This window comes from Leucoraja erinacea, chromosome 1 (assembly GCF_028641065.1).
Source record: "Leucoraja erinacea ecotype New England chromosome 1, Leri_hhj_1, whole genome shotgun sequence".
Classification (NCBI taxonomy): domain Eukaryota; kingdom Metazoa; phylum Chordata; class Chondrichthyes; order Rajiformes; family Rajidae; genus Leucoraja; species Leucoraja erinaceus.
Window position 1 is genome coordinate 114,995,849 of NC_073377.1, and position 12,537 is coordinate 115,008,385.

The 12,537-nt window shown below is 43.7% G+C and overlaps 1 protein-coding gene across 1 annotated transcript in view; it reads left to right on the plus strand.

The window, feature by feature from the left end:
* LOC129700905 (probable E3 ubiquitin-protein ligase HERC4) overlaps nt 1-12,537 on the plus strand; it is a 72,960-nt gene that overhangs the window by 28,735 nt on the left and 31,688 nt on the right. Inside the window, 4 exon segments of the mRNA XM_055641714.1 lie at nt 236-320; nt 2,755-2,944; nt 11,573-11,754; nt 12,169-12,255. Of these exon segments, the coding sequence (XP_055497689.1) occupies nt 236-320; nt 2,755-2,944; nt 11,573-11,754; nt 12,169-12,255 (544 nt within the window).

Consider the following 12,537-nt stretch of genomic DNA (forward strand, 5'->3'; position numbering starts at 1 on the left):
CAAACTATTATGTGTGGGAAGGAACTGCAGATGCTGGTTTAAATTGAAGATAGACACAAAAAGCTGGAGTAACTCAGACACCATCTCTGGAGAGAAGGAATAGGTGATGTTACGTGTCGAGATCCAAGATGGGTCTTGACCCAAAACGTCACCTTTTCCTTATCTCCACAGGTGCTGTCTGGCCCTTGTAAAATATGTTGTGGATGTATGGTAAGTTGTAATCTTCACCTTACAGTGATGGAGACCAGTGCAATGTCGACTTGGAATCTGCCAGAGAAATATTTAAGAAGCTTACTGAGAAAGACTGGGTTGTCGATGAGGTAAACATTTGCAGCATTTCATTTGGGCGACTTGGTTATGATTTCACCGTGAAAACTGGACATCCATAACCATGCAAAATACATACCTGCATTAACTATTTAATTCTCACTATAATTTACAGGAAATCAGATTATTAGAATGCAGTCATTAAGCCGGATGGAGCTATTCATGTCATTAACCATTCATGTCAAAGACTTTTTGTCACGGTGATGATCAAAACATAAAGTGCTGGAGGAACTAACCGGGTCAAGCAACATCAGTGGAGGGAATGGACAGGTGACATTTTTGGTTGGGACCTTTCTTCAGACACTTCAGACAAGTCGCCTGTCCAGTCTCTCATCAGAATAAGGAAATCATAGGGTAATCAAGAACCAGGGGACATAGTTTTAAGGTGAAGAGGGAAAGATTTAAGGGGTAACATTTTTACACAAAGGGTGGTGGGTGTAAGGCTATTTAGGCATGTACTATCACAACATTTAAGAAATATTTAGACGGTTACATGGATAGGATAGCTTTAGAGGGATATCGGCCAAACACAGGCAGGTGCAACTAGTGTAGATGAGATATGTTGATCGACATAGGCAAGTTGAGCCAAAGGGCCTGTTTCCACACTGTAAACTCAATGACTGTGATTATATGGCTCCATGCCTCGTATGAGATGAAACTGGGACAACATAGAGTTACTATGAATGTGAATGGGCAGCATGGACAGTGGGCTGAAGGGCCTGTTTCCATGCTGTTTCTGTGAATTCAGATTCAGAGTCAATTTTATTGTCATTACACTTTTCAGTGCAACAAAATGGTTTAGCCTGCAGTCATAACATAGAATAAATAATAAAAACACACACTAAACACAGTTTAACATCCACCACTGTGAGTCCACCAGGCACCTCCTCACTGTGATGGAAGGCAAAAAGTCCCAAAGTCCATGTCGCTTCCCTCCTTGCTCTCCCTCTGCGCTGAGGCGATCCAGGCCTCCGATGTTGTGACCCCACCGGGTGATGGTAAGTAAGTCCCGTGGCTGAATCCGAATGGGATGGTTCAAACTCCGCGGCCCGGGGTGGTCAAACAAAGCTGCCACCCTCCAGTCCAGCAGACGCAGCTATTGTTGCGGGAGCTTCGGAAAAACAGGTCACCAACCTGTGACCTGCGAGCTCTCAACGATGTCGTCCACTGGCCCGCGCCGAGCCTCCGAGGCTCCGAAGTCGGGTCGGAAGTCGGGTCACAACGCCACCGCAGCCCCGACGTCGGCCAGCATCGCGTTGTTAAGTCCTGGCTGGCTCTGCCTCCGGAGCCTCGAGGTCGGTCCCAGTTGGAGGTCGCTAGCTCCACGATAGGCCTCAGCGCAGATGGAGACGGGGGATACGACAAGAAAGGTCGCACCCCCCCCCGAAGGAAGAGCCAAAAAACATGCTTCTCCCACCCCCAACACATACACAACCAAAAATAAACCAAAACAAACCATAATAACGGGACAAAAGAAAACAAAAAAAAAGACAAACGGACTGCGGGCGAGCCGCAGCTACAAGGCAGCGCCGCCATTTGCTGTTTGTTTGCAAGGTCATAAGTGATAGGAGCAGAATTAGGCCATTCAGCCCATTGTCCACTCCACCATTCAATCATGGCTGATCTATCACTCCCTCCTAAACCCATTCTCCTGCCTTCAACACATAACTCCAACACCTGAACTAATCAAGAATCTCTCTATCCCTGCCTTAAAGGCATCTTTAACTTTCTCAGTATCCTGTAAAGCAGTTTACATTAAGGTTGTCTAACCTCTGTGATGGATTTATTTTAATAACCTGTACTTGATAAGCTCCAAGGCCAGCATGTTGCTGCAGCAGTTAGTGTTGCCTCTAGGATTTAAAGCATCCAGGTTCGATCCTGCCCTTGTATGTTGTCCACATTCTTCCTATGACTGCATTTCAGTTGGCACTCCATTTTTCTTTTGCTTTCTGCAGGTTAGTGACAAAAGATTCAAAGATGAGTTGATGGGTCTGTGAGAATTGTAACTTTATGAGACTCTGTGTGCTGAAGGGCCTGTCCTGCAATGTGCTGTTCTGTGTTCTATGAAATAATAGAGGGGAAGTGAGACTGATGAGGTTGGGAAATGGTATGGTAATAAGTCGGGGTGGCACAGTGGCACGGTGGTAGAGCTGCTGCCTTACAGCGCCAGATACCGAGGATCGATCCTGACTAGGTGCTGTCTGTACAAAGTTTGTACGTTCTCCCTGTGACCACGTGGGTTTCCTCCCACATCCCAAAGACGTTCGGGTTTGAAGATTAATCTGCCTCTGTAAATTATCCCCAGTGTGTAGGATAGAACTAGTGTACGTGTGATTTCTGGTCGGAGTGGACTTTGTGGGCCAAAAGGCCTATTTCTGTGCTGTAACTAAAAACTAAAACTAAGGTCAAGAAGCATTTGTTTTACAGATAACGTCAAGCCTGGGATCAAATTTAATTCCAAAACTTGGGACGTCTTGCCAAGATGAAGAAGCTTTGATGATTTACCTGATTCTACCAGAGTGCTCTATAATGCAGAATGAGAAGAACATCCACACTTTGGTTGCCGGCTTTGTTAAAGCTATCGCATGTCTGGATCCTGCCTCAAAAACTACACTGGGTAAGAGAGCCAAGTCAAGTCAAGCCAAGCCAAGCGGCACAGTGGTAGAGTTGCTGTCTTAAAGCCCCGGCTTCGATCCTGACTCTGGGTGCTGTCTGTACGGAGTTTACACTTTCTCCCTATGACCACTTGGGTTTTCACTGGGTGCTCTGATTTCCTCCCACACTCCAAAATCATACAAGTTTGTAGGTTAGTTGACTTTGGTCGAAAAAAAGTAAGTTGTCCCTGGTGTGTAGGATAAAGCTGGTGTATGAGGCGATCGCTGGTGGGCACAGACTCAGTGGGCCAAATGGCCTGTTTCTGCGCTGTATATCTAAAGTGAAGTCTAGAGTGAAGTGTGGCTCTTGTGCACGCATTTACTTACGGAAATAAGAAGCAGATATTTCAACACTGCTCTGTTGAATTGACCCTTCTGTGATTGAGGAATCTGCAACTGTTTGATAAAGTGGGGATAATGTTCGGTCAGAAATGTTCTCTCAGTCTCTTGCACCTATGGGAAGAAATCACTGAGCCACCGACAGCTTTAAACCTTCACTGACCACAAGTGAGGTACCAGATGACTGGAAGACAAAATGTGGTCCCCTTTATCCAAGAGCTTTGAAATAGCTGAGTGGGACAAGATGACCTGCTTTTACCTACTGACAGGCCCAGCAAGTTGCAGCATATAAAAAGGGGAGGTGTGCTCCCACAGAGGAGCAACCTTATTGGAGGTGGAAGTGCAAAGCTTGAGATCTAAATGCAGAGGCTTTGACAAGGTGGTTCAGAGACAACAAGACTAGACATGGTCTTTTCCTTTTCTCTCTTACAACCCAATACTAACTTCAGCGGTAGAAAGGGCCATCAATGGAGTGAGTAGTGATCTATGGGAGATAACCATATAACCATATAACAATTACAGCACGGAAACAGGCCATCTCGACCCTTCTAGTCCGTGCCGAACACATAATCTCCCCTAGTCCCATATACCTGCGCTCAGACCATAACCCTCCATTCCCTTCCCATCCATAGAACTATCCAATTGATTTTTAAATGCAAAAAAAGAACCTGCCTCCACCACCTTCACTGGAAGCTCATTCCACACAGCTTCCACTCTCTGAGTAAAGAAGTTCCCCCTCATGTTACCCCTAAACTTCAGTCCCTTAATTTTCAAGTCATGTCCCCTTGTTTAAATCTTCCCTACTCTCTGTGGGAAAAGCTTTTCCACGTCAACTCTGTCTATCCCTCTCATCATTTTAAAAACCTCTATCAAGTCCCCACTTAACCTTCTGCGCTCCAAAGAATAAAGCCCTAACTTGTTCAACCTTTCTCTGTAACTTAGTTGCTGAAGATCTGGGAGTCAATGTCCTTGACAAGTATGTTTGCATATGGGGCTTGTTCTTGTCAGACCATAGGAGATAGTCAGGCTTTGCATGTCAGGCAGTTTGGATTTTTTGGGTCTGTGCATTACTTGAATTATAGATGTGTTGGGGGGTTAGTTTTGGATTTAGGTTTATTATTCCCATGTGTACAGAGATACCATGGAAAGTCAAACTGTCCGAACCTGCGGTTCCTTTTATTCATTTCTAGTGATACAGCTTTGAAACAGGCTCATCAAGTCCGCACTGACCAACGATCACCTCGTACACTAGTTCTACCCTACACACTAAGGACATTTTGCAGAAGCCTATTAACCTACAAACCTACACGTCTTCAGAAAGTGTGAGGAAACCAAAACACCCGAAGAAAACACACGCAGATCACGGGGAGAGCGTACAAACCACGTACATTCACAGCAGCGGTAGTCAGGACCGAACCCGGGTCTCTGCCATTGTGAGGCAGCAACTGTTCCTTGAAACGTAGAAAATAGGTACAGGCAGGGGTCGGCCATTCGGCCCGTCGAGCCAGCATTGCCATTCAATATGATCATGGCTGATCATCCTGAATCAATAACCTGTTCCTGCTGTCTCCCCAAATCCCTTGATTCCATTAGCCACAAGAGCTATATCTATTTCTTGAATACATCCTGTGAATTGGCCTCCACTGCCTTCTGCGGCATAAAACTCCACATTTACCTTTCTCTGGGTGGAAATGTTTTTCCTCATCTCAGTCCTAAATGGTCTACCCCTTATTCTAAAACTGTGACCCCTGGTTCTGGACTCCTCCAACATGGGGAGCATTTTTCCTGCATCTAGCCTGTCCAATCCCTTAAAAATTTTATGTTTCTATAAGATACCCTTTCATCCTTCTAAATTCTAGTGAATACTAGACTAAGTGGGACCCGTTGGGTCCCAGCATCACACGGGAGGGCTGATCACCCAACGCAATATTCCACCTCTCCACCTCTCTCAACAACTCCACCAGTATGGGTGTTGTGGGCCGAAGGTACTGGTTTCCAGAGGGCTAGTGTAGACAATGTGGGCCAAATGGATTCTTGGGGTGTCAGCTCAGTCACTGAGGTCTGGCAGTACACTCACTCGGGGCTTGCAGCTGAGAAACTGCCAGAAATTCTGCCCAAAACAGGTGACAGACTGTGAGAAAGAAGGGGGAGGGGGTGAACTGAATGGATTATTGGGCTGGCAGTTCAGTCATTTACGGCTGGTGTGCTGGCAGTTCACTCAGTCACCCCTCCTCCCTTTACCCCCCCCCCCCTCACTCTCCTCCTTGTCATTCACACACACACAGTCATTCACACACACACGGACTCATTCACACACACACGCACGGACTCATACACACACACATACACACACACATACGCACATATATCATACATACACACACACACACTCATATATACACACACACAGACTCACACACACGCACACACACACACAGACTCAGGCACACACACACACACACACTCGGAACATGTTGAATGTACAGTGTGTAAAACAAATGTTTAAAGCCCCCTGTAGAGGCGGCTGGTGATGAAGCAAAAACGTGCTTTAAATAACGTCCAACAAACACACTCACCAGGGACAGAGCATTTTAGAACCACATTAAGGGCACTCACCCTGGAGTAGATGTGCGTCCAGTGTTATTAGCAGCTCAGAGAGCCATGACCCTCTCGCTTCCTCCATCTCGCAAAGACTGAGTGAGGCACGACACTTCGGGGTTTTATAGTCCCTCCCCCCTGCTGCCAGCGGGGGCAGCAGAGAGAATGCCAAAACATTTTTTAAACATTAATATCTCTCTGATTGTTTATCGATGGGAAAAATCCTCCAGTCCAGTCCGGCGGAGGGGTACTCTGCGTGAGGTGGCCAAAAATGACGGCCGTAAGTGGCGGCGTTCTCTCAGAAATCACAGCAGAGTAAGTCAAAAGTGGTCTAGATCAGACTTTTAGTTATATAGATAAGCTCATTCCTTCATCATATGTCAGTCCCGCCATCCCGGGAATTAACCTGGTGAACCTACGATGCGCTCCCTCAATAGCAATAATGTCCTTCCTCAAATTAGGAGACCAAAACTGCACATAATATCATAAGTGTGGTCTCACCCAGACCCTGTACAACTGTAGTAGGACCTCCTTGCTCCTATACTCAAATTCTCTCGCTATGAAGGCCAACATGACATTAGTTTTCTGAGGAGGATTACTGTTGCAACAACATATCGTCAGTTGGGTAAAGCTAACCAGTCTCACGACAGATAGACACAGAAAGCTGGAGTAACTCAACAGGTCAGACAGCATTTCTGGAGAAAAGGAATAGGTGACGTTTCGGGTCGAGACCCTTCTTTTGACCCAGCTCACATCTCATGACAGACTAGACCCAGCTCTCGTTCCCTACCAGTGGATGAGCAATCCAATGCTTGGTGAATTCTTCTTCACAATAATAGGAGCTAACATCGAAGAAGCAAAAAGTGATGTTGTTATGATCGCATGGCTGCCACAAGTTGGCATGGATTTTAAGTTTAGGTTTAGGTTTATTATTGTCATGTGTATCGAGATACCGTGAAAATCTTTGTTTTGCATGCTACCTAAACAAATCAGATAATACTACACATAAATACAATCAAGCCAAATTCTTTATAGGTCATTGATGATTTTTTATATCCAACTTAATTTTTAAATATAATTTTTTAAAATTATTTATGTATACCTATGAAATGGTACAAAACGTTTATATATATATTTATTTGATTTCTTCACATACCTAAGTAATTCTTGAAGAGCCATTTGTTTCATGAAGTTTGGATTTTGGATCTTGTCAAATTGTTGATATTTGTACCAGAGATCTACTGGACTGCTTCTGGAATGCTGTTCTGGTAACTCAGGACTATCTTCTAAATGAGCTTTGCTTTGCTTGCCAAAGTAGTCTAATTTCAGTTGTGTTTCTGCACCACCCATCTGAATCTCAAATGCAACTAGCAATCAGGTCTCTGGATTAGTTAATCTTTTGCTGTTGCTACATCATTGCAGGTGCTACCATACAGCTGTGTAAAGAATATATATTCCATCGAGAATTGTAGCAGTCCAAGGAGACACAAGAAACTGCCGTTGCTGGAATCGTGAGCAAAATACACAATTATGGAGTAACTCAATGGGTCAGGCAGCATCTGTGGATGGTTTAGGTGGAGTTTCAGGTCAGGACCCTTCCTCAGACTGATTGTAGTAGGTGGGAGAAAGCTGGAAAAGAGGTGGGGTGGAATAAAGTCTGGCAAACAATAGGTGGAAACAGGTTAGTGGGGGTGGGTGAGGGTGTTGATGGCGATTTTTTTCTGAAACAGTCGGCATCATTGACTGACGTATCAGGTCACCGAAAAAGTTGCGGTGTGACGTCGTAATGATGCACGGTGTTTCCTCAAGTGTCGCAACATTTTTTTTGTCGCCGCTGAATTGCGAAATATTCAAAATCTTTCGGCGACCCTGATACGTCAGTCAATGACGCCGGCAGTCGCATAAAAAAATCACCAAGTGGGACTGGCCCTTAATGAAGTACATGGGTTAGGTAGATCGATATGTTAATTAACTGATCGATTCTTTACTTTTACATTTCATAAAATTCGAGACTTCTTGGCTCCGCACTTAACCGAGTACAAAGGGTGAGGATAATTAATATGTTAATAATCCCCACAAAAGATCACAACATGGCCCAACAGGATACATGGGTAATAACGGTTGTGCTGAACAGTGCTTTCCGGATGGTGGTGTCTGCGTGCTAGTTTGTAGGTTAGTTCTGGTGTGTGGGCCGGGGTGTAGTGGAGATAGTGATGGGTATTGGAACTCGTGGCAGAACCCAAGAGATGCAGCAGAGGGTGCAGTAGTGTAGGAAATGGTCTTGTGACGTGGAAGGCGCTCGCTGGTGACTTTATTAAATGTATTAATACATATTCCGTGAATATTCCCAGCCTTATTAATATGAGAGTCGCCAATTATGTGTGTAGGAGCCATATTATTTTATCTAGATATATCTTACAGTAGGTACATTAAATGTATTTAATAAATAAAGCACCTTCAACAGTTTTGGGACTTGTGCAATGGAACGAGGAGGGTGAGGAGAGAAAATATGTTTAAAATCCCCAGGCCAAAAGATCACAAAAACATGCTTTAAATGGCCCAACAAAGGATACATGGGTACAGAGCGGTTGTGCTGAATCAGTAAGGGCACTCACGGATGTGGTGTCTGCGTGCTAGTTGTAGGTTAGTTCAGAGAGCCATGACCCTCTCGCTTCCTCCAGTCGGAGATACTGATGGGTATTGGAACTCGGTTTTATAACCCAAGAGATTGCTGCAGAGGGTGCAGCAGTGTAGGAAATGGTCTTGTGACGTGGAAGGCGCTCGCTGGTGACTTTATCCAGTTCCAGTCCAGGTCCGGCGGAGGGGTACTCTGAGTAGTGGCCAAAAAATGATGCCTATTGTGGGTATGTATTAAACATATTCGTGAATATTCCCAGCCTTATTATATGAGTCGCCAACGATGATGTGTTAGGAGCCATTCTCTCAGAATCTAGATATATGGGACAGTAGGTACATTAAATGTAGTTATATAATAAAGCACCTTCGGAGGACAGTTTTGGGACTTGCGCGTAACCGGAATTAACGGGACGGTGAACCCTAGATCTCGAGAGAGGATAGGCAAGTGGCAGTAACGTCAAATTGAGGAGGGATGGGAACTACAAATATCAAAGATGAGATGGAGACCCTGGGGGGTTGTTAATTAAATTGGGAACTCAATGATGTGGATCACTATCTCTTCCTATTATGGTAATTATTGAAAGTTGAGAGCATCCCTGGAGAAGGAGGGTAGCCAAGATGTGTCCTGTCCATTACCCAGGTAGATTCTCACAGCCACATTAGATTCCTGAAAGCAATCCAAATGCTTGGTATCATCTTCTGTGAATAATTCCCTAGCCTTAGAGCAAAAATTGATGTTGTTATTATGTGTGTGGAGCCATAAGTTTGTCTGGATATATCTTACAGTTTATTTTGGACACCTTGGAGGTGGTCATAGATGCACAGAGTGGCATATATAATGGGCATAGGGGACAGGTAATGACAGAACATTGGAGGGAGGGATACAGTTCTCACAGTTGCAGAATTACGTATATCTAAATGGTACAAAACGGTACTATCTATTCATCTCTTTGTAATCTATCTACTACTATCTATCTATCTATATAAAAATTGAACCATTTAATACACGTAAATAATTAATATATAATCTATTAATTGTCAAATTGTGATATTTTGTACCAGAGGTAATAGGAACGAGGACTACTAGAAGAAATGAAATTTGCATTACTTGTGAGTTTTCTTTTTAACCATTCTGGAAAACCCAGGTGACCCTGAAATGCACACCCTGAACGACTTGTCCAGATGATTAAGACTCTTTGACCAACCTGAATAAACAGGTGCTACCATACAGTGTGTTAAATCCGCAATCCAGTTTGACCAATGTCCATTGTTATAGTCCAAGGATTCACAAGTACTGGAGTTGATTTACGAAGTAAGTGTCATACAAAACCGGTTTAACAAATAGAGCAAAACTTTCGATTGTAGATGGGTTTATGTGGAAGAAGTCAGGACCCTTCCTCAGTCTAGCGACCAGCGATCAGGAAAGCACACACCAGAACTAACCATAAAAACTAGGAATAATTTATGATATTTACCGAAGCTGCATACAAATGAAAGGCACGTCTTTGTGTGGGGGAAACTGGAGCAGAGGGCGAAGGAAACGTAAGAAAATTACAGCCAGTTTGGAGTAAGGATCGAGGCTCTGCACTGTTGAAGGGTGCAACATTACTGCTTCAATACCACGTTGTCCTACCATAGAGCAGTGAGTATAATTAATGAAGGGCTAAAGCAGTAAAACTGTGATCACAACTCTTTAATTGAGTCCATGTCTGTAGGCTACGCCAAGTGAACAAACATCATTGATGATGTATCAGGTCACCGAAAAAGTTGCGGTGTGATCAGAAATGTGTTTTTTTTTGTCGCCCGGATTGCGAAATGTTCAAATCCGGTCAGTCAATGACGACGACAGTCGCATAAAAGTATCACCAAGTTGAAGGTAACACTGATCGATACTTTACTTTTACATTTTATGAAAGTAGTGGCATAAGGATGGTTAATAATTTTAATCTGATCACAACCTGGCCCAACAGGATACATGGTAATAACGGTTCATGCTCTCCGGATGGTGGTTACTTTAGTTTGTGCTTGTGTGGGCCTTAGTGCATAGTGATGGGTATTGGACTCGTGGCAGTGAAGAGATGCCAGCAGAGGGTCTTGGCAATGAGCTTGTGGAAGGCGCTCGCTGTGACAGTTAAATGTCAACATATTCCCACCAGCCTTATTATATGAGTGCCATTATGTGTGTATGCACATATTCTCAAATATCTAGATATATCTTACAGTAGGTACATTAAATGTATTTAATAAATAAAGCACCTTCAACAGTTTTGGGACTTGTGCAATGGAACGGGACGGTGAGGAGAGAGAGAGGAGGAAAGAGTGGCAGTAACGGTTTTGCACGGGATGGGGGAATAGGAAAGAGAGAGATGGAAGGGGGGTTGTTAATTAAAATTGGAGAACTCAATGATGTGGATCACTATCTCTTCCTGAAGAAATGGGTATTAAATGCTGACCTACCAGTGATGCCCTGAAGAATTATGTAATTATTGAAAGTTTGAGATTCAACCCTTGCAGGAGTGGTATAGAAGAATGTTCCTGTCAATGATACTAATAATAATAATTGTATGCATATTCTGTGAATATTCCCAGCCTTATTAATTTGAGAGTAGCCAATCATGTGTGTAGGAGCCATATTAGTTTGTCTAGATATATCTTACAGTATTATTTTGGACACTTGGAGGTGGTCATTAGATGCACAGAGTGGCATATATAATGGGCATAGGGGACAGGTAGTGACAGACACAGGGAGGGAGGGATACAGTTCTCACCAGACCGTGGAGAACAGCCAGCTACAACTTGTATGCAGAATAACGAAAACCTGGTACGTTCATCTCTTTGTAAGTACAACTACTTCAATAAACAACCAATATTGAACTGTAATACACAACTGGAAGATCTGTTCTATTTGGTCTGCGTAAGATCACTTCTACTTACGTGTGAAGTAATGGTAATAGGAACGAGGACACTAGAAGAAACGGAAATTTGCCATTACAATGTGTTTTCTTTTTAACCATTAGGAAAATACTGGTCGACCCTGAAATCATCAACCCTGAACGAACTTGTCCAGATGATTAAGACTCTGTTGACCAACCTGAATAAACAGCTTCATGTATTACGTGTGTTAAATCCGCACGTCCAGTTTGACCAATGTCCAATTGTTATAAAAGAGATTCTACACGTACTGGAGTTGATTTACGAAGTAAGTGTCATAAAAACCGGTTTACAAATAGAGCAAAACTTTCGATTTTAGAGATACAATGTGGAAGCTGGCCCTTCATCCCACCGAGTCTGCAGCGACCAGCGATCACCCTCACACACCAGAACTAACCTACAAACTAGGAATAATTTATAATATTTACCGAAGCTAATTAACCTACAAACTTGCACGTCTTTGGAGTGTGGGGGGAAACTGGAGCACGCGAAGGAAACATAAAAATTCATACAGCCAGCACCCGGAGTAAGGATCGAAGGTGGGTCTCTGGCACTGTAAGGGTGCAACATTACTGCTGCACCACTGTGCCGTCCCTAAATAGAGCAGAGTGTATAATTTTAGACACCAGCTAAAGCATAAAACAGGTGTCACAATTTTAATTTTGTCTGTATTTCACCTTAGGCAAATAGCAAGTCAGAACATGACATTCCAGTGAGCAAATTCTACATCACTTCAGAGGCCCTGTTTCCATTTGTAGGAGACTCACCGGTAAGTTTTGAACAACATCCTGTGAGCTGCTAGTCTCTGAATTAAGACAAGTTTGTGCTTGCTTCATAATTATTGCTGGCAATTTCTCTGCCGCTGCGCTGTGGTACTATCATGCTGCCGTCTTACTTTTGATGCTTTATTTGTCATGCACACGAGTGCGGTGAGGTACAGGTGCAATAAAAAATCTTGCCCTGAGCGGTAACATAGGCACATAGACTCGGATCAACCCACAAAAACACAATGTGCATATAATACACACAACATTTCTCAAAGAAAGAAGAT